We start from the raw sequence: 26,848 nt of genomic DNA, 5'->3' as shown, positions 1-26,848 counted from the left end.
AGATAGGTTTCACGAGATATCGAATGGCATTTATCATTGCATCTGTATTCGAGCTGTAACTCTCAACCAAAATCTTCTCTTGCGAGGTGGTTTTGCAGCTATTGTGACAAAAGCAGCAGCACACAGCACATTTTGATACCGACTGTAGCCTCTCCGACACCAATGTGGACAAACAGTTGGGTTTTGGCTTTTCCCGACTGGTTTTTGCCATGCGGCAATGCCAATAGGCACAGCGGTCTCGATGTAAACGCAACTTGAGAATGAGATTTCAGAACGGAAAACCTACTACACTTTTAGTCGAGCTTTCAAATTTTTATTAATTTCACATTTAAAATATGAGTGTTTTTCAAGGCCGATTAAAGGAGCAGTGGTCGAATTAGAATGACAGAAATAATATAAGTAGGCCTAGGTCTACTGTTATAAAAATTGGTGCTTTGACCTTTCTTTCATGAGTCTAACATTTTCTATCGGACGTCGAATCTCCCCGTTAACGTTCAATGTCCTGTTATTGATTCCTATTCTTTGTGTCTGCAAAGTCTGCGTGTATTTGCAGCGGCATTATTGCACACTCCCCTCCCTCACAAGCGGAATTTTGCAAAGAGAGAGAGAGGAAAGGAGTCTGAGTACTGCATTCCCTTGTTGACTTCACGAGTGCCTCAATTGGCACACTAGACTCGATTCTTTGTCCTTCTGTTTGATGCACTCTACTTCATTCAAAACTGTCTATGGATTCTTACAGAACTACCGCCTATTAGTGAATGAAAGGGAGCGAACCTCCTCTAGAAACGTCACCGGTTTGCCTCGGTATACTTTTACTAAAAGTACTTCACTGATATTTAGAATTTTATGTTGAATTTATCTGTAGTAATGTCACGAGAGGTCTGAGATCTGCCGATAAATTCACGAGCGAAGCGAGTGGATTTATCTGGGAAATCTCAGACCTCGAGTGGCATTTATTAGGACTATTTCGTGAATAAAATAAAAATTTAGATAATATATCCCTAAAATTCGATCACAAAATGTTAATAATTGTATATTAACGAATACTTAACCTATTCAGACATTGTGAAGTTGAAATACTCTTAGATGAATATCGATTACTGCAATAAAGAAATTCGATGTTATTATTCAGTAATGCCAATTTCGAAAAGCGAAATACAGGTTTAACAATGTTAATTACATGTACTGCACTTTTCTCTTATTATTATAACAAATACATTTTCATTATCTGCTGAAATCATAATTTAATTTAACAGTAACAGTGGGGACAGTTATATACCAATGCTTATGTATTCACAGCTAGACATGTTGCTACACAGTGAAGCCATCTCTGTATAGATAGACCTAATTAAAACACGAATTTTATTACGCCATACGAAAGGCAGTTTGATCAAAGACATTATTACTATGCAAGGTCTATGAGTTTGATATGCGATTATGTTACATAAATTTGAACGTCTATTAATTGTTTAATTTCAATACAAATGTTATAGACTACAATTTTATAGGTTATGTTACCTGTGGAAACTAATGTCAGCTGTGTCTTGTTTCGACCGTTACTTACAATGAGTGCTACACGAAAGCATTTTTTATAGCTCGACAAACGCATTCTCGCTGTAGTGTGTAACGGAACTAAAGCTGCATCTACACAGTTCAATATTCCAATCGCGTATGCGTGCAATCTGGGAAGAATATTGAAAGAATCAAGTTCAAAAGGTACGTTCAATTAAGATGCATAAAGATTTTGTGTCTACATGGTGCGCCGTTTTGAACGTGGTCTTCACTGCGTAAATATATTAATTAATATTAAATATCAATCTTGCACTCATTGCTTTAAAGTTGAAAGAAAAGTTTAACCGTGTAGTTGCATCTTAAAGTATTCATGATCATCAATTTACGGGGAAACAGTTGGCGACAACGACTAAACAAAAGCACGACCATGCGATAAATTGATAGCGATAAATCTAGCTGCAGAAATTATCGCAAAGTCTGACTGTGATTGGTTGGAATTCAAAATTTCATTACACTTCATTGGTCGAAAATGGAATGACGTCATATAAACGAAATAGTCCGAATAATTTTTGAAGAATTAGTTGTGCAGTTACTAGTAAATAGGCCCAGCTAATTACTAAAACAAATAAGATTGTCTTCAGTATCTAAGCCTGCATAGCTTTCGTGAAGCCAATACTGATAGACGAGCCATCCTGCCTCCTGATACAGCCAGGACCATCCTCTGACAACGGAAATCCATTTCGGAAGGCGAGCGTTGAAGACTGAGTAGTCAACATCTGTCGTATAGACTAGATATGCAGGGTTAAACACATCCGGTACCCTATTTTTTAAGCCAACTGGCTTGTCATCAGGACAACTCAACCTGTCCCTGGTTTTCCCGTGGTTTCGTTCGAGTATTAAGAAGACAAATGTCGGGATGAAATCTAAGAGAAATGGACAACGGATCTAATCCTTACCCCTCAAAATGTTCCTCACTAAGCTACTTCTTTTAGCGTGTTTTTGTAAATTATTGAAGTGTTCGCTCAGTTGTTGGACTATGCCTTTCTTCGGGAATTGCCTTCGCGATCGATGCTGACGTCTGCCGAGCGGACCACCCTCTCCAGGTATTGCTTTTTCCCAAAGTTAAAATCAAATGTAGGCCTATTGTACGTTGTAAAAAAACTGCTGTCATACATTTTGAATGAGGCTGTTCTGCGCTTGCTAACACAATAAAGTACATCCACAGAAACCCTCCGTGATTACAAGCGGGTATGTTTATAATTTCATAACGATATTTACGAACTTTAAACTAGAGTCATAAAAAAGAACGCCTCAATGAATACCTATTTTGAATATTGCGGTAATGTCTAATAGCTACCACATGAGGGGGACGAATGTTGCAAGCATGACTGAAAAGTAGCAGGGCAGATTTGACGAAGATGTTAAAAGTCTTGGCAAAGCGAGTGGAGAGAGTTGGACGTCGCTGTCCTCGCTAGACAAGGATCCGTGCCCTTTCACTGTGAGAACGCTCTGCAAGTACATAAATAGGGAACGGATTACCAGTTCCGTACTTCTACGTCCTAGACGTATGTAATTCAGATATCTCTACGTTTCATGTAGGCTTACACAGGATACCCCTATTAAAATTCTATAGGACCTAAAACGCCTAAATGAACCACAAAGTCTTATACATGCCTAATAGCTATGTTTGTGGATAAAAAGCGCCCTTTTAGTATTTTATGTGTATTTAAAATAAAAATACTCATACTAAGAATACAAAAATGCCCAAAGAACTAAAAAAATTGCTAAGATTTATTTAACATGTAACAAATTATCTTACAGACAGACACTGGCCTGGCAAGTTCGTTCCATATTGATCTTAGAAGAGGAGAGAAATTCAGATATCTCCACGTTTCATGTAGACCTACACAGAATACCCCTTTTGAAATTGTATAGGACCTAAAACGCCTAAATGAACCATAAAGTCTTACAAATGCCTAAAAGCTATGTTTGTGGCTAAAAAGAGCCTTTTTGGTATTTTGCGTACATCTAAAATAAAAATACTGATAGGCCTACTAAGAATACAAAAATGCCCAAAGAATTAAAAAAAAATTGCCAAGACTTAGCCTATTTAAAATGTAATACTGTGTGTATATATATGTATATGTATATATATATGTATGTATATATATCTTACAAACACTGGCATCCACACCTGTGGAGTAACGTTTAGCGCGTCTGGCCGCGAAACCAGGTGGCCCGGGTTCGATTCCCGGTCGGGGCAAGTTACCTGGTTGAGGTTTTTTCCGGGGTTTTCCCTGAACCCAATATAATCAAATGCTGGATAACTTTCGGTGCTGGACCCCGGATTCATTTCACCGGCATTATCACCTTCATCTCATTCAGACGCTAAATAACCAAAGATGTTGATAAAGCGTCGTAAAATAACCTACTAAAAAAAAACAAACACTGGCCTGGCAAGTTCGTTCCATACTGGCCTTATAAGAGAAGGGAAGAAGATTTTACCTTATTCTGGAGCTGAAGTTCGTTTGGAGAAGTATATTCTAGCATAAAAGGGATTAAGCGAGAGCTTACAAATTAGTTTCCGCGTCAATGCACTCCTGTTATGGGTAATTAAACTGGCCAATCAGTCTCTTTCACTGATAGAACTTGAGTCTTCAGTTCAGTAGCACTCATTGTCAGCACCAGTTCTTTGTACATAGCCTAAAATTTCAGCTAAAATGGAATAGTTATTGAAATTGAAATTATTAATTGTTAATTTTACATGAAATTCCTAAATTTAATTTAATAAAGTCCTAAATCTATCTTTTTCGTACCTAGAAATCCATTGCCTAGACATAAAACACGTAGATAGTTAAATATTATTGATAAATAAATAAATAAATAAATAATCACAGTTTAAAACATAAGGTCTATTTCAACAAGATTGCAAAGTCTGTAGGCTATCACCAACAGGTGAAAGCTGATACGAACGTAATACTACAACCTGTGGTATCAGGTAATTATATTCGCGTTATACTTAACTGTAGTGTATACGCATAGTTGAATGAGTTTATGATGTAGTGGAGCGTAACAAAACTTGCAAATTCGTTGTGAAAAGTTTTCTCACGTTTCCTGCGCATGCGTCAACTTTAATATGAACACTAGACTTTTCAATTTGCCAGCATGATCTTGTTAGGACAGAGCCTGGTTTTACAGACAAGTTACCATAATTGAGGTCTTGTCAGCGCCCACGTCCGCATTGGTCCATCCGAGCTCCGCCTTTTCCATCCATTCAACTAGAATATACATTCCCCACCCCTCTGCTCATCTATCGAGAATCTTCCATCGTCACCTGTCTACCTGTCTCCCAGCATTGCGCTAATCACATGTGCAAAGACCGCGTCTGAGAGCTACGCAGTTCACTGTGCACGAAGAAAATAAACAGTGCAATGTGAAACTGCACATTTTACTTACAAGTTAAATTCACTACTTCTCCAAAAGTATTTTCTTCTGCTTTCTTCAGAACTTCTTTATTATCGTCTTCTTCTTCTTCTTCTTCTTCTTCTTCTTCTTCTTCTCCTCCTTCTCCTCCTCCTCCTAATTTCCTCTCCTATTTCGTAATATCTTTCTCAGTCGTATGTAGTTACTTCTCCGTTTTCCGTTCTTTCTCTTTTCCGTTTTTTCTCCTTTCCGTTTTGGTTTTCCGTTCTTTCTCTTTTCCGTTTTCATTTTTCGTTCTTCCTCTTTTCCGTTTTCCGTTCTTCCTCTCTTCCGGTTCCGTTTTTCATTCTTCCTCTTTTCAGGTTTCGTTTTCCATTCTTCCTCTTCAGGTTCGTTTTCTGTTCTGCCTCTTTTCCGGTTTCGTTTTCCATTTTTCCTCTTTTCAGGTTTCGTTTTCCGTTCTTCTTTTCAGGTTTCGTTTTCCGTTCTTCCTCTTTTCCGGTTCTGTTTTCCATTCTTCCTCTTTTCAGGTTTCGTTTTCCATTCTTCCTCTTTTCCGTTTTGGTTTTCCGTTCTTCCTCTTTTCCGATTCCGTTTTCCATTCTTCCTCTTTTCCGGTCCGTTTTCCATTATTCCTGTTTTCCGGTTCCGTTTTCCATTTTTATTCTTTTCAGGTTTCGTTTTCCATTCTTCCTCTTCAGGTTCTTTTCTATTCTTCCTCTTTTCAGGTGTCGTTTTCCATTCTTCCTCTTCAAGTTCTTTTCTGTTCTTCCTCTTTTCCGTTTTCGTTTTCCGTTCTTCCTCTTTTCCGGTTCCGTGTTCCGTTCTTCCTCTCTTCCGGTTCCGTTTTTCATTCTTCCTCTTTTCAAGTTTCGTTTTCCATTCTTCCTCTTCAGGTTCTTGTCTGTTCTTCCGGTTCTGTTTTCCAGTCTTCCTCTTTTCCGGTTTCGTTTTCCATTCTTCCTCTTTTCGTTTTGCGTTCTTCTTCTTTTCAGATTTCGTTTTCCGTTCTTCCTCTTTTCCGGTTCTGTTTTCCATTCTTCTTCTTTTCCGATTCCATTTTCCATTCTTCCTCAATTCCGGTTCCGTTTTCCATTCTTCCTCTTTTCCGGTTCCGTTTTCCATTCTTCCTCTTTTCAGGTTTCGTTTTCCGTTCTTCATAGTTTCCGTTTTCTATTGCTTTTCATTTTTCTTCTGTTGGAAGCACCAATTCGTTGCAACTCACTGTAGTTTTTTTTTTTTTTTTTGTATAGCCTAGTCCATATTTTTTTCCTATTCGATACTACAGTCTAGTAGACACAGGATCAAGTGTTGAAATGTGTGTCCTTTCTTACATGTGACACGTGTCTATTTTCTGTGTTATTTATGTCCCATTGCTTGGCATGAGCTACATTTATTTCGTAATTTGTCCCCTATCACAGACTTAACTTACTTTTGAAAATCTATTTTGTGCAGATTCTAAGGAACCCTTGTCATAGTAGACCATAGGCATACATTTTACTTACATTTTGAAAATTAACCACTGATAATATTAGGCCAATTTACCCATTTAAAGTTTTGTCTTCTTATTATATGAACAATTATTATCCCAAGTACTGGATTTGCTTAGTTAAATACGAGAAATAATGAGCGTGTGCCTGAAATTTGCGTAGTAGTTAAATAGGTATTTAATGTAACAATTGTACTTGATAGTAAGGTTGAGTTTATAAATTATAATTGAGGATAAGTAATCTTTTATAATTTTGTAGATTAATGGAGATCATGAAAACTAGTTCCAGCCAATCAGAAAGAGACAATCCAATGTCTCAACTCTCATAAAGGGACTGTATCCTTCCCGGCCCTACTCTGTCATCTATGCAAAATATATAGAACTATTTTATTTTATCCATGATTGCAAAGTGAAGAATCGTGCGAGTCGTTCGTTTACGATTCAAAAGAATACTTGGAATCACAGACTGGGATGAGTTCTGAACAAACTGTGAATGAATCGTTACAAAAATTCGTAATGTCAGATTGAATCGCTGAAAAAGATTCGTGTTGTCCAGCTCCAGTTTGAACCCTTATAATATTAGGCCTATGAATGATCTTACCATTTTTCAATACAATCGACAGTATTGGAAACAATTTGACCATCGACAGTTTCGATAGTTGAAGCCTTAACTATCAATAGTACTATCGACTATCGCCCATAACTAAATGGGTAGACACCGATCCCATACACTGGTCGAAATTTCATGAGATAATTTCTTGCCCGTAATGACTCAAACCAGCGCTTATCCTGTAACCTAAGTTCTCGGCATGACACCATAGACTATGACACTAAGGCGCCGTATCACGAGTCTTATGAATAGTCGAAATATTTTGAACAGAATATTGTTTAAGGTTTCCTTTCTAATGCGATGTTAGAATTCGTATAAACTTAAATTTTATAATAGTGCAAGAACAATCATAATATACAAAGTGTAAACGACATAAACAGCCAAAATTATACAGACAGTACGTAAGCCTATCGGTGTACTGAACAAAATGTATAGTGAAATTTTAGTTATTTCTTATAATTTAATTTTTAACTCGTAAAATACCATAATATTTTTAAGATTGTTGTTGTTTAGTCAACTGTCGAAGACAGGTCTGAACCTCACTAGTGATACCAACAAGGCATCACTTATAAGGCAACTAAGCCAGGGGATAATGGGGTAAGATGACCATTTCCTTTCCCCCCTCCATTGCATACGTCGCCGATTAGCTACATATTACACTAATCAAACTTCAGATGCATAGGTCTACAAACAATTTGATCTTCCTCTGACGCATATCGTCAAGTGAGATCTAGTCTACATATCAGCCAGAACCTCAGTCAGAGGCATTAAGATTGATAGTAGTCTAATTATTTGTTTATATTTAAACTGAACGTGAATGCCATTGCCAATGACCTAGCACCCAACACACAGACTACCAATACACAACAGAGTAACAAACGACTGCTTCAGTGTAGGTTTGGTTAGGTAACGGTGGCTAATGGCGGGTTAGGGATGACCCTTTGCACGTCGGCTATACTGAGGCTTATTGTAAGCTTACACCTCAATTCATGAGATGAATGAGGATAAGGTGTACCAGCCTACCGGCCGCATGTGATCCCTTACCCGCTCACCCAATGTCAGTGTACGTATCGGGCAAAGTGAATAATGACTGTCTATATATAACATATTTTTTCCTGGAAAACCTTGGCAGTTATAGAAGAATATAATTTTGACTTTTTTCTTCAGTTTGGCCTATTTATAGGCCTACTCTATCACTACAGCAGTATTTTTTGGGCTGTTTATATCGGTTGCACCCTGTAGAAGACAATTCATGTAGCCTCATACAGCGTTTTCCATTTGTATGTAATAAAGAGATAAAAATGCGACTAAAGATAGGTATTTCATAAATGTTTTTCTCACTGACCAATCACTTTCTGTGCAATAGATTAAGACAAATTATTCACTATTTTGTTATCCTACGATATTACTTGACTGTCCATACTTTACGACTGATTCACTTCGCATTAGTACAAGCTATATTACAATAATATGGTGTTATAGGATAGGACTGATTTACTTCGCATTAGTACAAGCTATATTACAATATGGTATTATAGGATGGGACCGATTTACTTCGCATTAGTACAAGCTATATTATAATATGAAGAGTTCGCGGGAAAAATGATGAATGTCACAGTTTTGTTAAGGTTGATGTCATTATCTAATTCAATGGATCACTACGAAATTTAATGTTGTTCTTATGAAAAATGGTAAAAAGGAGAATTATCACCACGAATACAGTAATCCTTTCCTTTATTTTCTATAAAAACACCACTACATCTTGCAGTTATAGACTCAATTAGATCATTACCTAATCCTTAACAGAAATGTGACATTCATCGTTTTTCCCGCGAACTCTTCATATGGTATTACAGGATAGGGTAGAGCTTTTAGTACCTCCCTCACACCAACAATACTGCTGCAAAAAAAAATAATAAAAATATTCTTAATAAACCTCTTGATTATCCTTCAGAACTGTTGTATTCAAAATTTAAAGTATTTGATATCTATCAAATTTATAACAATGTCGAATTGAATTTCGTACATAAAAACATAAATATATTTTATTCACATTCACATAAATATAAAACCAAAAGATCAGACAACATATAGGCCTACCTATTTGACAGAACTTAAATGTACTACAACGTGTAAGATATAATCACAATAGCAATTTCGGTCCAAAGCTTTGTAACAAGATGATAACTAAATTCCCAAACTACAATTTGCGAATGCTCCTCATTTTAAAAAAATCAATTAAAATACTAGGCCTATTTAAAGAGAAAATTTAAAGTTCCAATTATTGTGACATCTGTGTTTTTATTCCTCCCCCCTTTTTTGTTCTGTCTTTATATAAACTGTCTTAAAATTATGTGAAATGTCCCCTAAGCACGAGTATGTAACTTACGCTTCCTGGGGGTGCTAGAGTGATTATTATGTAAAAACAATATACATCTTTGTTCTAGCTATAAATTATTATTATTATTATTATTATTATTATTATTATTATTATATTTTATAGCACTGGGCGTCCAAGAAAATGGATAATAAATTGTTACTGGAGAAAATGCTACCTAGCGAATGAAGGATGATTATGATGATGGTGACGATCATGTAATATCAGACTTTATGTGATTCTTCACTGAATTGGTGACAGTACAGAAGTTTGTCTCATCAGCTCCAGAAACGTTCGCACAATGTCACATGTTTAGAGGATAGTAGCTCTTTAAATAATTGATAGAAGTCCAATTGTATTACGTGTTTAATGGAGGAACGAGATACTTCAATCGCTTAGGAGACGGCACAGGACAAACTATGTAGGCGTCTACAGAAGAATGACAAGCATTTACTTCCATGCCGGGAATCGAACCAGGATATTTGTATTTGGAAATTCTATTCATTCAATGTTTATCTCAGCACACTGATTCTTGAATTCGTCCTCTTAAGTTTTTAGAGTTGGTAAAGGACTTCGCATTACAGTCAAGTACTTCCTTTTGTCAGAAAACAGCAACTGAGTTAACCAGAGGTAGTCTTTTTCCTGTACATTGTCCCTGTCAGTCTTTTATTTACAGCCAAGAGCTTTGTGTGTGTTTATCATTGTGAGAACGCTGACCGCTGACCAGTAACACCCAGAAAGGAACGTGCTGGTAGGAACTGTATTATGGGAGAGTAAGCCCGGTCAAAGAGGATCATGTCCACTCTCTACCATCAGCCTAACTTGATATGATGTGGAACTCATGGCTTTCCGCTGTTAAGACCATTTTCAGAATGGAGCTCCCCTCTCTATAGAAATTGCAATAGAATCAAATTTACACACAGGCCGATGAAGGAACAGATTTTTCAATATGATTTTAGATATTTTTTAAATACATACTACAATCATCATCATCATCATCATCATCATCATCATCATCATATAGCTTTCATTGAGTAAGGCACTGGTTCATCTATTTTGGCCTCACTTTTCCAGAACTTGTATCACAAGTTTTCCCAATGTTTCTTTTTCCTTATGGTACACAGATTTTTTTTAAATTTTGGGTCGTCTGTTTTTTTGTCTTTCTTTCAACATGTTGAAACCATTTTCATAATATTTCTGCACTCTCTTCAAATTCTTCTACAATCTCTGTAGTTACATACTGATTTTGTGATCAATACAAGAGTAACGTCCTGTTATTTTTATACAAGCTAAATTCCATTTCTGTTGCTTTTATTGTAAGCTACATGTTAACACACAAAATGTTTTGTACGTTCTCTTATCTTGAGGTTGGAAGTGGAACGTTTCAGACCGCCAAACTTCAAGGTAAGACTGGAATGTGACCTATGCCATTGGTTGAATAGCAATTAACCTTCTCCCTTCCTCTGCCACCAATGTTTACGTCGCCTGTCAGACATGAAACGCAGTACAGGCTATCATTTGAGTTACGAATTGAAAAAAGGGCACAGGCCTATAGGCCTAAGCGAAATTCAAAAGCCTAGTTTTGATTATGTAGTGAATTATATTAATAGCATTTTCACATCTTCGTTTATTAGACTTAAAGCCTACAAAACACTAGCGAGACCAATTCTCATGTATGACAGTGAAGTAGGACCATATGTAAATGTAATGAATACGAAGTCATGGCCAATGAAATTATGTTTTTAAAAAGAACTGCAGGTTATAGCCTACTAAATTAAGATGAAGAATGATCTACTGACATTCAGAACTAAAAATGTTGTAAAACATTCAAAATTGTAGAACCAAATGTAGATCTCATGTCCTTAGAATTACTTCTGAAAGAATACCTTGTCAAAATATGATACATTGACATCAACGAGGAAAAAACCTCCACCGTTTTGGTGGAATGAGACCGTAACAAGCCATCATGCCTAATACATGAAAGGAAGAGCAATATATATTAATCATGTTAATGGTTTTTACTACGGATTATTTTTTTAGTTTTTTTACATGTTTTTGTTTTTGAAAGCTCTTTGAATTTGTTTTGGTTTCAGACATTCTAAGGCCAGCTGTAAAGATGCATGCAGTTAGCTACCATTGCTATGTGAAGAAGAACGTGATAATTCCAGGGGTGTATAAATACAGATTTTGTAATCTAATACTAACTTAGCATTTAAGTCAGCTATAACGTATCACTTTTCAAAACCAAAATAGTTCCTATCCTTACTTATGGGATTGAAATAGTAGGTATTGGATAAACTAAAAAAGAGTGACCTCAGTACCTTAGAAACTATGAAAACGCATTTCTTAAAAGCTGCATTGGACGTACTCATTTACCGACGCTCCAGACTTGTAGGGTGCTATTCATAGACATTTCGCAGCACGCTCTACGAGCGTACTAAGCTAGCCCCGGCTATCCACTGGTTACTAGTACAGAATTCAAATCATATCCTATCGCTAACACTGGTTTATGAATACGAAAAACGCTGATAATCCACCGAGAGCCAGTGCTAAAAATGTCTATGAATACGGCCCGTAGGATCTATACGAGTTTTTAAGAGAGACGTTCCTGATAGAAGATCTGCGATAGAAATTTGCCATGCCATCCACAAATTGGACAAAACCGCTGGAAGAAAGGGAAGGAAACGAAATAAGCTATGGTCGGAGTTTTATTTAACGGAGGCTATGGTAAATGCATCATGGACGCACACGGGCCAAGAGATAAGGCATTTTGTGAACTGTATGGCATAAGCTTTGCAATTCAGAATTGTACCATGAATCTAATTCAGACTGTATAGGCTATGTAGGCCTACACCGTAAGCTTTGCAAGCCAGAAGTGCACCATGAACCTAATCCAGACTGTCGGCCTACACTACAAGCTTTGTAAGTCAGAAGCGCACCATGAACCTAATCCAGACTGTACATGTTAACTTTGCGACCTAATTTGTGGCCAATATTACAAGGTACCTAAGTCAAAAACTAAAGTGAAAAATCGTAACACACTTTTGCACAGTTTGTGGGCATTTCATGTAGTATTAATATGCCAGAATTACAAAAATAAATAATAAAAATGTAAACGAATACGATCTAATTTGCGTACATTGCATTTGTATTAGCTACAAATTCTGTCTCTATCTACGAAAATTTCCCTAAGTCTGATAAATTCCCCTAGATGTAGGAACACTAGGCTAGAGATTCGGAATATTTACGGCCAGCAGTCGGTCGGGGGAGGCCCGGTCTCGTGCTGATCACCTGGAGAAGCACGTGCTGGGTCGGCGCGCGCAGCGAGCCCACACCTCCGGGTCAGGTGACCAGAGACCCGGTGTCTCCCGTTGGTGCACGGTTTCCTGACACCTCCCCTTCCTCTCTCGTCTTATTTTCTTGCGAGTGTAAGCTTCACCCCACCTCCCGAGCCGCCGGCGGCCGGACACCGGCACCGGCAGTAGGTATGTCGGACGGTGTCCGCGCAATCGCTCGCCCGCAGTCTCACGTTCTCCGTCACTTGCGCCACACGTCGCCAGAGAAAGGGGTGCAAATAAAAAAAATCACAAAATTACAAATCGGTAGCTGTCGGATCGGTTCGGCAGGTCTCGTGGGGGCGGCATCGGTCGCCATCTCCTCCCCCGCCCCCGCTAACTCGCTTTCATTTTTTTCTGGCGTCTGTGCGGTGCCGGCTGGTGCTCGTAGGTGCTCCTGGTGACTCCATGTGACGATGAAGTGGTCCAGTGCACCTTTGGTGCTGATGACCCTGCTGATGGCCCTCGTCACCCTCGCCGAGGAGGTGGCCAGCAAGAACAAGGCCGGGCGCGGACGCGGCAGCAAGTGGTGGTACGTTCACTTCATTCATTAATTCAGAATACACCGAATACACTTCATCCTATTAGGAACACCGATTCAAATAAGCAGATAGTCTGAACAGCAAGGGTACAGAAGCTGGTGTCACTGATATCACTTTAACTTATCAAATTCAGATGTTATCACATTTTTAAATTTGACATGTCACAAGGCTTACGTATTTTCCAGTAAACTCATGATTCATGATTTCACCCCCTTATTGCAAAGCTATTTTACATTCACGAGATCCCGATTCAAATGTTTAAATTAAAACGGTTCTTGTAAAAGAACATACATTCCTAGAACTCATGATTTTACATTTTACTAAAATTATTTTATAATTATTAATGACAATAAAACTCAAGTAACCGACGTTATTACACTTAAAAGCATTTGACATGCCGCAGAGTTTACACATTTTCCAGTAACTGACGATTTGCAAACCTGTTTTACATTCATAAGATTTAATTTAAACCGCTCCTTATCTTACAGAGCTTGCACATTCTTATGACACAGAATTTCACACCTTATTAAAATGATTTCATATTATTGACAATAAAACTGAAGTAACTGGCATTATTACACTTTTACATTAAAGTGGGTACTTGACATGTCACAAAGTTTAGGTTTATCTTACACATCTTCCAGTAGCTAACTTATGATTTCACCCCTTATTCAAAATATATTTTATGTTTACAAGATTATTATTCAAATGTTTAAATTAAAACGGCTTTTCTTCTTAGAGAATTTACACATTTCTATAACTCATGATCTCACGCCTTGATAAAATTATTTTATGCTATTAAATGGCATCATTAAACTTTCAAATTAAAGTACTGTATTTACAATTTCATAGGACTTGTAAAATTTCAATTAGCTCCTCTTTGCTACTCGATATTGCTCATCCCAGGGAAAGCTATCTGTACCGTTTTCTCACTGCCAACAATTTACCTTAGATTTGTGTGTGTCGAATGCGTATCATGCATAAGAAAAGACATTTTTCAGTACCAATAATTTACCTTGTGTGCACAAGGTAGAGGAGAAAGAAATAAGCCGTAAATTGAAGTTTATCCAGATTGAATCATTGAAAGTAAACATATGAGATAAATATGCCAACGTCTTTTTATGGAACTTCCTTTATGAGTTTGAAGCACTGTGAACACATTATTAAATGTCACCTCACTGAACTTACGTAACCTATTTTTCAGTAACAGGTTGTTGTTTACTCAAATGTTCGAAGACAAGTCTGAACCTCACAAGTGATACCAAAAAAGCACCACTTATGAGGAAACTATAGACTAGAAGATAATGGGGTAGGGTGGCCAATTACTTCCCCCCCCCTCCATTACATATATTGCCGATTAGCTACATGCTACTCTAATCAGTCATGAGATGCATACAAGCAATTGTTTTTTCTCTGACACATATCGTCAAGTGAGATGTACTGCCTGATAATAGAAGTACATATCAGCCAGAATCTCAATCAGAGGATTCAGTAACAAGTGTACCTCTTTAATTAATTAGAAACTGTTTTAAATACAAAACTGCAACAAATCCATTGTTAAAATATTTGTATACAACCACGCTTTGCATTAGTGAACCATGACAACGCTCCTTCACAACAATTTAAACTTTTGTATAGAATTTATTAAAATTTTCAGAGTTTATTCTTGGGGTATAACCTAACTTTTATATTTTTATACGTTTTGTACTTATAATAAATGCAACAGCCTCTGTATTTCAATGAAAAGTTATTTACACTTGTGATACAAAAACTCTTAATAACCGTATCATTCAAATGTTAGTGTAGGCCTATATAATATTGTTACACAAGAATAATAATTGGTTCTATAATGGTATGGGTCCTAATATAAATAAACTAACCTACTTCCAGTTCTTTCATATATAATTTTAGATTTCTTTAATTGAATTACATTCAAATGAAAACAAAATCATAAATTCATAATGCCAATTTCAATCCAATTCACAATAAATTTTGAAATTCTTCACATATCAAGTGGCAGAATTATCGGCTTAAAATCCACAAGATCCGTGTTTGATTCTCAGTTGGGAAATTGATCTCCCTTCGTGTGCATGCTAGTTGTTTGTGTTTATTTTGAATTGTTTTTAATGGTGACCTCTGTCGTATCAACTATATTGTTAGGCTAGGTTAATGCTTCTTAGGCTACAGCGTTTACCAACAAAAACTTCAAGAAAACAGCAATGATAATGATAATAATGATAATAATAATTAATAATAATAATAATAATGATAATAATTTATTTTATATATTAATATTAATGCGCTAGTTAAAGGCGGTAGCCAATGAGGCTAGCACAATGTATAGATACAATAATAATGCAACAATAAAATAAAAACAATGAAATCACAATTACAAAATTTTATACAAGTAGGCCTACGAATTTGATGAAATTAAAAATATGTTAATATTTTCAAAAATGAGAGAATAATAATAAATTATAAATTAGACTAAAAATGGAATTAATGGTAAATAATGTTTCAAGAAGTAAGTCTTTAAAGTTAAAAAAATGCTTATATTGAATGGATTGAATTGACTGTTATGCAAGAGCATCCTGGCATTTCTAATGCAGCTGGAGACTAAGTAAAGAGATTTAGATTTTATATTAACTAATTAAAAGAGCTAGTGAGCTCTCATACCTTTCATGCGAACACGAAAGCTAACACTGCTTACGAAAAAATAACAAGCTATTTCACCTTTGATGACCTCGAATAAGAATACATAAATCGAGTTCATGACGTTTGAAATACAAGCTTCGACAATAAAATTAAAGTAGCCTAATCACATTTTATCTCAAAGCTGTACCCGAAGTCAATGGGCAGAAATCTATAGGCCTATGAACATAGAAAGGATACGAGTTTTCTTTGGTTAATTTCAACGAGTAGCTGAAGCAGTTGTAATAGAATTCTAGACTACAGATCCACATTCGAGTTTCGATCTAACTTGTGGTAGAGCGTTAGAAGAGAATCAAACTTAGAAAAGTTACTGACCTTTATTATTATTATTATTATTATTATTATTATTATTATTATTTTTATTATTATTATTATTATTATTCTTTTAATAATAGAGTTTTTTGTCGTATGACTGTTGTGTTATGCTATAAGTGGTGGTCTGTACCATGCTAACCACAAGCGTACAGAGTTCCGCTAATTACAGAAGTGGCGTATTTAGTAATAAAAATTTTCCCCAGTAAAATATCTCAATGGCAGTTGCAGCAAAGATGATGATGATGATGATAATGATAATAATGATGATAATGATAATGATGATGATGATGATGATGCAATTTTAAATTATTGACGACAAAACTGTCCATTTGTCACCGCGCTGCAGCTATAAATGTCTTCAGAGAGCAAGTCTCCTGTAAATGTCAAGTTCGTGTTTTGGCGGCGTGTCCGCATCGCCGGCAAGTGGCGCGCTCTGTGCGCGAGGAGCTGCGCTAATTCATTCAATTTAGTTCGACATAAAACGCATGTCGCACAGATTGTTATTTACTGAACTCGTGTGTACAGTCCTCCGCAAACAAAATGGGTCGACGTGACACACATTCGCAAATATCTGCCGGACAGGATTCCGCTGCCAAATTAATTGCAGCGCTGATTGTCGCGAGAGAGAGAACGCTCTTGTTGTGTCAAGAATTTGCCGCTCAGTTTTATGACGTTGTGTGACTGAGTTTATATATTATTTGCTTGTACAGTCTTGTAACCATGTTCAGTTTTATGTAACAAGCGAAAAATAGGTTTACAGTTAATTCTTTATCTAGGTTAAGTAACAATACAATACATAATAAACTTGTAAACTTAAAGAGACATTACTGCAACTACGTCTATCCATAATACATAAACAATTTACTGACATACTATTCAGAGTTATTATTCTCAACACATGCCGAATAGCAAGAAGATCCTTTATCTCAGAACTAATCAATAAAGTAGTACAGTTTTGATGGGTTAGTTAGGCTTGCCAACTTTCGTAAGTAAAAATTAGAGACACAAACGTTACTAACAATTTTATTGCACTAATTTCCACCTATCAACCAGTAGTACTCTTATAACAATATATGTAGGCTATGTTTTAACAGGATCACCTTATTTCGTATGTAAAAAAATTACAAAAACTTGCCAAAATAACCACAAAACAAGTTTAAAAACTGTTCCCTGACACTATGTCCACGGATATTTCGTCCACTGTTTCGCATGTCCCTTTGATATTCTGTCCACTATATTTTTTCGTCCTTTGGTGTTTTATGTCCACTATTATTTCGTCCAAGTTTAAATGTCCATTGTGCTATTTTGTCCTCTGAAAGTTTGGTCCACATTTTATTATGTCCTACGTTTACCTTTGTTCTCTTTATTAAGTTGTCCATTTTATTGTCTCGTCCAGTAGACCTATAATGTGTTCATTATTCCTGATTGTCCATTTGCATAAATGGTTTATAACTAATACACTATTACTACACTACCACTACTATAATAATAATAATAATAATAATAATAATAATAATAATAATAATAATAATAATAATGTGAATGAAGTGGTAAGTATAATTCTTGTGTACTAGTAGGACTATGTCCCGCCCTCTTCCGGTTGTTATCATACTTATGTAGTAAGCCATTTTAAATGTTTTCACTTCGAAATTTAATTTTGAACCAATGAACTACATATTTTCATAAAAATGAACATTATTATGCTACAAAATATTTAAATACATTTCCATAGCAATCCTTCTTTTTTAAATTGCATATTGGAAGTACTTGTTATCCAAAAATGAACGAAATATTCGAGGACAAAATATTGAATTGATACAGAAACTAGTGGACAAAGAAAAATTGAGAAAAAATTATGGACATAATAATTCTTGACCGAAATATTAATGGACAATTTTTTTTGTCGGACGAAATGTTTGCTGGACTAATTTCCTTGGACAAAGTAGCTGTAGACGTGAGGTAGTGGACAAATTGTCTGATAGACGTAAGTACTGCTGTGGACGTATCGTCCTGGAAGCTTAAAAACAGTGTCAATTCTTTAATGTTAACTCGTTGGAAAGATGTAATTACTAATCTAATATATACTAACCTAACATAATCTAAACTAACCCGAACTAACCTAACCTATCTACACAAAAGATTTCACTCACTCTTCTCGGAAAAACAAGAGATGTTTACGTGATTTATCACCAGAGATTTCAGATCTTACCACACTTAGGGGTTGCGGTATTTACAAGTCTTTGTTGTCCTCGTTGATATCTATATCTATCGTAGAAGTGGCCGTATGAATTTGTCTTTTTTCCATTTTTCCGCAGAAACCAATGAATGACGCATCAAGTGGAACAAAGTGGACATAATACTGAATGGCGCCAAACTTAAGTCAAAGTGCACAAGGTTATCACAGAGAATAGGTCTAGATGATTCAATAAATATCCTGTAGGCTGGGATCAAACCTACCATAAGTGTGTATTATGATTATTGCACCCGTCACTCTGTTGACACTTCAACGAGAATTAAATTTCTGCCTAGAATATTCGTACTACAGTCATTTCTCCGCTTCGTCACATATTAGAACATGTGTATATGAGACTGTTCGGAAATATCTTCCAATTCAGATTATATTCAACAATCTGATAGGAACGAAAATCAGCTGTGAATATCTAATATGCCATGAAATCGGGACATTTTGATTCATGTGCAAATTATTTCGGGACACGGGACACAACGGTCGAAATCGGGACTGTTCCGGGAAAAACGGGACGGTTAGCAAGCCTAGTTACATACCATTAACTTCATTTTTCCATTTCCTATTGGATTTTATAGGTCTAGTTACAATATTGTTAAATTAACAGTGGTTAGACTAACTGTGGCATCTGACTCGCTGTAAGACATTAGGTTTCTAGAGTTAAAATTTCGAACGACGCAACAAAACACGAATGACGCAATATTAAAAAGAAACAGATCACTGATGTTGATCATATTAGTTTCCGTCACTTCTAAGAGTCTTACTCCGAAATTGTAACAGCAGCAGAACGCCATAAAATGTCCTTATTCCAGGAATATGACCCTTTGAGAAGTGCTATATTGTAAAGCCTGCTTACATTTGAATAAATGCATGATATGGACCTACTGCCCTTTCTTAACATAAGATATTATAAAGTGAGACGAATATGATAATGTTAACAGAGAATGGAAAAAAGGCCCTTTTAGAAATGATCGATTGAATTAATATTAATATGAATTTATATAGACCTACGAAATATATTGGTGATTAGAAAATTATAATAGACCTAATACAGTATTATATAACTTCCTTTCTATGAAAATAGTTACTCCGTAAATTCGATGCTCCTTCCCTAAAGCAAAACATTTTATAAAAAAAGGGAAAACAAGAAACCGACTGAAAACAAATAAAATAGGCTACATCAGAGACGTGAAAAACTGTAGAAGTAAACATTTAACGAAAAGAAGAAATAGGGCCTAAATAGCCTATATGTTTTGTGTAATAATTGAAGGCTATTTTGGAACCATGAAAAACAAAAAATCGATCAAAACTAATACGTACCGCCTAAAATAAATCAGGGTGTTTCTTTTTAGTGGGTCTTTTACGATGCTGTATCAACATCGCAGGTTATTTAGCATCTGAATGGAATGAAGGTGATAATACCGGTGAAATGAGTCAGGGATCCAGCACCGATAGTTACCCAGCTTTTGCTCGTATTGAGATGAGGAAAAACTCCGGAAAAAACATCAACTAGGCAATTTACCCCGAGCGGGATTCGAACCCGGGCCACCTGGTTTCGCGGCCAGACGCGCTAACTGTTACTCCACAGGTGTGGACATCAGGGTGTTAGGAAAAAAAATAATATTTCAACAAATAACTTGAATCTGACTTGAGAATAGTGAATAACTAAAGACAGGCCTATATGATTGCCTGAACTGGAAAGTAAGGAAAGATCTGTGCCTGGTAAAGCGCACTTGGCTCTGAATAGGCTATAGCTATTGAAAGTTGCCTTCTTCTGCAAGAGCAATTTCGTTACCAAAGTCACAGCAAAATGGACGAAATTAATCAATCAATGACACTTCTAATAAAACGGCATGCGAGGTAAGTAACCGACACTGAAAGGATTCTTGTAACATTGTGTTAGAATGTATTATGCCCGTAATTATTAAACATTTAGTAAATGTGTTCCCTTATCCCAATATTGACACGTTGATCATTCTTGTAACTGATATTTAATACTCTTCAATATCTGAAGAAAAAAATGTCTACAGTGTCATATCTTTAATAAATGTCTTCAATACATGCATTTCGAGAGGTATTTAAGCTTACTGTATATAATAAACATGTAAAATTCTAGAAACATATTATGTACTTTAAAATTGATAAATGAAGACTACAGTAGATTGGACTGGAAACTTCTCTATTGTAGGCATACTTTCATTCGACGAATCTAACTGCACTTCTGATATAATAATAATAATAATAATAATAATAATAATAATAATAATAATAATAATAATAATAATAATAAAATAACACTAATAACAATATAACAATAAAATAATAATATAGTAATAGTAATATGAACATCAACATTTTCCAAATAAGCTCTGTATTAGACCAAGTAGTCTGTTACTGGTCGCTCGGCGATTAGATGAAGTGATGTGAAATAATAATAATAATAATAATAATAATAATAATAATAATAATAATAATAATAATAATAATACCTTTTGATGTAATATGTTTCAAAGTTAGTTATAGTAATTTAATAATAATTATTATTATATTATATATAATGGGCCTAATTATAATATATATGTATAATAATATATTATTATTGTTACGATGTCACATCAATCCATATATTCATCGAGCGACCAATATGTAGATTGACATAAAATAATAATAATAATAATAATAATAATAATAATAATAATAATAATAATAATAATAACAACAACAAAGTTCATATTACATTAAAACAATTATTTCAAAATTAAGGTATATAATATATTCCTTAAATTATATTATAATGTATCAGATTTTTTTAAATCTTCAATTTTAAGAGTTAAATATTTTTCCATACAACATGAAAATTGTTCAAGATGACGCAGAGAAAATTATCTAGAAATCCGTAGTAATTGCTTCTAGCGTGATTTCAGATTATATAATATATCTGTGGTGTTTGGGTAAAGGGAGATAAGTCATAAAAATGAGTTTGCAGATAAATGAAAATTAAACTTGGAACCTTTATTACAAATAATTTTCTACACAAATAAAACACATCAACTGCTTGTATTCTTTGATTTTTGCACACCCACTTGTACAATTTAATTTGTGTGTTCATCTGGGGAACAAAATTCCACCTGGACAAAAAAATGACTCATACCCCTTTACCCGAACACCACAGATATATTCTTACGATATCTACGATTTCCTGATGTTCAATAGAATAGTATATTACGACACAAGGTTGGGAAGTGCTTTTTACAAAATCGAGGAAAAGTTTGAAAAACGAGCAGAAGCGAGTTTTTTAATTTCCGAGATTTTGTATTGCACTTCATAAACGCGTATTGTACAAATTTTTTTGCACGATCGTATTCTAAAAATTATTGTAAATACAGTAAGCTTATGCAGTATTCTGCATTAAAAATTTAGAGCAATATAATCATTATTATTCCAAAACCTTCGCAAACTGCACTGTAATGGTAACTACGTAACAATAAGTGCACTGTAATGGATTCATTTTTATAGTTTTAGGTTATAAAGCATGGTTTCTCTAGCAACAAGTTTCTGTGTGGAAATTCTAACTTTCAAAGCTTAACAACAATAGCTGTAAATACAACAGAAAAACACGATAGTGCAAAATCCTATTTTATATTATTTCTTTCGCTGACTGTTGTTAACGTAACTAAGCGCTATTGATATTTTATATACACAAAACACTCATTCCTTCGTTCTTGTCTGCCTTTGAAAGAGATCTTACTTTATTATTTTCTATCAATATGTTCGGGGACATTTCCCATATTTAATCCTTTAAACGTAACTTCTTTTGTAAGTTTTGCATTATTTTGTTCACTCACTATGACGATTGTTAATAGATGTGCAGTTCTTTCATTCATGGCTCGGATATGGTACAGGTCCACCAACTGTTTCTCCTTCATTGCACACATTCCTTCTAAACCACCGTTTTATTAGTAAGGCTATCCTCTTTACATTCAAGGCTGTTGGATGTTCAATCGGTTATTGGCTATTGCCGCGTGCCTTTAAAGGCCGCATAACGAGCTATTTATAATAGTGATGAACATACATTGTGTTACATACACGTCATTGGTTTATGGAAATTTATTCCCTTTACACTTAGTAGCTATATACGGTTTCAGAACAATAACTTCTGGCAGACGATAATTTGCAATACCTATTCTGTACTTGACTTGCGCAATTGATCATTCGTCACCCTTTTTCATCTCAGCCGATGTTTCTGTCTCCTATATTTAAACTGTAGTCTTTCACTATTTAAAGGGCAACAAGGGATTTGAGAAAATCCCTACGTCTATACGGAACTTGGATAATGTAATTAGGATAAAGAAATATAATTTGCTGCAGAATTAAAGTAGGCCTATGTCTCATGAACGGAATTAATCAGTATAATAATAATAATAATAATAATAATAATAATAATAATAATAATAATGATAATAATAATAAATTCATTCATCATAGTGTTCTGTCCAAGGGCAGGTTTTTCACTGGAAATTCCGCTCATATTTTCAGCTTTCCTCTTAGTCTCAACATAGATCAATAATAATAATAATAATAATAATAATAATAATAATAATAATAATAATAATAATAATAATAATCATCATCATCATCATCATGCCTCAGTCCATAAGCTATGACAACTCTTGGCTGCTGAGTTTAATACCACTGCACCCTGTCCTGACAAACAACTTTCCAGTTACCAGATATTTCTCAAAATGTTAGATCTTCCTTCAGATCGTCAAAATAGACCTATCTATGGTTAGATCGTCCCAGTGGTCTTTTCTCTAATGAACATCCTTTTTACACTTTTGGGGGGGGGGCTCTTAGGATATGTCCAGTCGTCTTGTTTTAATTCTGGCCACAATGTCAGGTTCATTGTATAATCACATATTTCTTTCTTGTATAGTATTGTCCATTCCAATGTTTCTGCATCTCCAACTGCGCCCAATATTTTACTCAAAATTTCCCGTTAAAAATCCCCAACTTATTCTTATCTATTTTTGTGCAAGTCCATGTCTCACAACCATAGATTAGAACAAGAATAATTAAAGTCTTGTATACTTGTTGTTTAGTCAACTATCCGAAGACAGGTCTGAACTTCAGAAGTGATACCAAGAAGGCACCACTTAGGAGGCAACTAGGCCAGGAGATAATGGGGTAGGGTGGCCAGCTCCTTTCCCCCTCCGTTGTATACATCGCCGACTAGCTACATATTACACTAGTTAGACTTCAGATGCATACAAACAATTACTGTTCTTCCTCTGACACATATCGTCAAGTGAGGTGTACTGCTTGAGTACGTAATTTGGCTTTTTTTTTGTAATTAATTTAGTATTCTTTAATATAATTATTATCGGATGAAGCATAGTCCTATCGGAAATAAACAATTTCTTTCTGTATACGGACATTAATTTCTTGTCCTACATTATTTTGTCGTAATTAATGTTCCAAAAAAGTTAAACTCGTTTACTTTTTCAAATATATCATACTAATACATACTTGTGGCTTTTAAGGAACGCGGAGGTTCATTGCCGCCTTCACATAAGCCCGCCATCGGTACCTATCCTGTGAAAGATTAATCCAGTCCCTATCATCATATCCCACCTCCCTCAAATCCATTTTAATGTTATCCTCCATCTACTTCTCGGCCTTCCCTAAGGTCTTTTTCCCTCCGGTCTCCCAACTAACACTCTATATGCATTTCTGGATTCGCCCGTACGTTCTACATGCCCTGCCCATCTCAAACGTCTGGATTTAATGTTCCTAATTATGTCAGGTGAAGAATACAATGCGTGCAGTTCTGCATTGTGTAACTTTCTCCATTCTCCTGTAACATCATCCCGCTTAGCCCCAAATATTTTCCTAAGCACCTTATTCTCGAACACCCTTGGTCTATGTTCCTCTCAAAGTGAGAGACCAAAGTTTCACAACCATATAGAACAACCGGTAATGTGGCTGTTTTATAAATTCTAACTTTCAGCTCTTTTGAGAGCAGACTGGATGACAGAAGCTTCTCAACCGAATAATAACGATTATTATTATTATTATTATTATTATTATTATTATTATTATTATCCTATTACCAATTATTATTATTATCCTATTACCAATTATCACGTCCACATCTGTGGAGTAACGGTTAGCGCATCTGGCCGCGAAACCAGGTGGCCCGGGTTCGATTCCCGGTCGGGGCAAGTTACCTGGTTGAGGATTTTTCCGGGGTTTTCCCTCAACCCAATATGAGCAAATGCTGGGTAACTTTCGGTGTTGTATCCCGGACTCATTTCACTGGCATTATCACCTTCATCTCATTCAGACGCTAAATAACCTTAGATGTTGATGAAGCGTCGTAAAATTTTATTTATTTACTTGGTTATTTAACGACGCTGTAACAACTACGAGGTTATTTAGCGTCGATGCAATTGGTGATGATATGATATTTGGCGAGATGAGGCCGAGGATTCGCCATAGATTACTGACATTTGCCTTACGATTGGGGAAAACCTCGGAAAAACCCAGGCAAACGCTTTAGCCGACAGAACTACGCCGGTGGCTCGTCATAAAAATAACCTACTAAAATAAAAAATAAAAGCCATCATATCATCATCATCATTACTATTATTGTTAGTAGCAGTAATAGCAGCATTAGTATAGAGTCTATTATAATCGAAGTCCAATTCAAGTAATGTACTTCGAAACACATTTCGAATCATTTCTCACTCGAGTTATATAAAATACCCACAAATAAATTCACCGTATTTCAAAGTAGTTCAGTCCCTATGCGAGTTATCACGCATTTTGAAGATCGACTCGTGAAAGAAAGAAAAAATGTGTAAAAAGAAGAGAAAACTTTAGAAAACTTTGTACAGCAGGGAAAGAAAATCTTATTAATTCCTCGGAGTCTATCCGTCGTATATGGAAACTTCAATAATTCTATTTACTAACTTTAAGAGGAATATCGATTACTAAGATACAGGCCTACTTCTATTTATGTAGTTGGAAATTCAATTCTGGGAACACAGGTCTTACCGCAGTATTTCCGGATTGTGGCTGATAATCTTGTTTAAAAGAATTCGAAATACTTAGCATTTAGGCTATACTAATGTCCAAGCGTAAATAGTTCAATGAGTTATCGGTTTACTATAAACACATGTTGAACATAAAACACTTCTTTACTATTGTATTATGGTAGTATTATTTCCTACATAAAATAAAGAAAAATTATCTTATAGGCCTACTGCAAAATTAATTTAACCATAATATCTAATCATGTGTCTTTAAGTAGAAGAGGAAGATACAACAGTCAATATTTCTTCTTCTTCTTTATTCATGGATAGGCGTTACACCTGTTTTCACATCAAGAGAGACTAACTTGCCAATTAAGCCAGTGACGGCCGATGCTTCTCTTTCCTTTTGGTTTATAATTCAATAATATTTTAGGAAGTTTGTCATCTGTCATTCTTCGTACCATGTGAATACCAATTAACTTTAAAATTATCTATTCTGTCAATTAAATTAAATATGTCTGAAGTCTCTCTGATATCTTCACTTCGTTGTTTATCTAAACCAGGCCTGCACAAGGTTTGCGCTCTCCGAGCCGGCTCACAGCTCATGAGCGGAATGCAGATATTAGCTGCGCTCTGTGTAAGGATGGACTGGAAGAAGGGGTGATCTCGCACAAAATGTACACAAAAGTACTATTACGAGTGTTCATGGAATGAATTCCCGTTCAGTCTTTCCAAAAGTATCTTGGACTGTTATTAATTGATAAAGAAATATTTATTTTACAGAAATAATAGAAATTCTATAGCTACTTAAATGTACAATACCATTTTGTTACATTTTTATTTATCAGTACATGAAAGCGAGGTTTTACGCTGTTGGCAGCTGAAAGGAACAGTGGCCTACTGATCATAATGAAACATCAGTTACAGATGTTCGATGCCTGCCTTTATTAAAGTTGATTATAGAAAACACTTGCTCCACAAATATGAATGTTGAGCCAAACATAGCTGTCATTTTCACAGCCAGCGTGTGTAGTCGTTGCTAATGTTTAATCTTGTAAAACTCAACCGTCCTGTTAGTATTATTCTAACGATCTTTAGCCCTTAGGTCACAAAGAAGATCAAAAAGTTCGAGCTGTAAATCGTAAAATGTTAAATGTTATGTTTTATTTAACGACGCTCGCAACTGCCGAGGTTAAATCAGCGTCGCCCGTGTGCCGGAATTTTGTCGCATTTAAGTACACTTAAATGTAATCG

General features: G+C 35.5%; 1 protein-coding gene across 1 annotated transcript in view; it reads left to right on the top strand.

Annotated features, from left to right (window-relative positions):
* Positions 1 to 12,908: 12,908 nt before the first annotated feature.
* The window catches only part of wg (wingless), a 167,688-nt gene continuing 153,748 nt past the window's right edge, over positions 12,909 to 26,848 (top strand). Inside the window, exon 1 of the mRNA XM_069841941.1 lies at positions 12,909 to 13,278. Coding sequence (XP_069698042.1) covers positions 13,163 to 13,278 — 116 coding nt within the window. The 5' untranslated portion in view covers positions 12,909 to 13,162. The remainder of the gene's footprint in view (positions 13,279 to 26,848) is intronic.

This window comes from Periplaneta americana, chromosome 12, assembly GCF_040183065.1.
Source record: "Periplaneta americana isolate PAMFEO1 chromosome 12, P.americana_PAMFEO1_priV1, whole genome shotgun sequence".
Classification (NCBI taxonomy): Eukaryota; Metazoa; Arthropoda; class Insecta; order Blattodea; family Blattidae; genus Periplaneta; species Periplaneta americana.
This window is presented reverse-complemented; position numbering and strand designations above follow the sequence as displayed.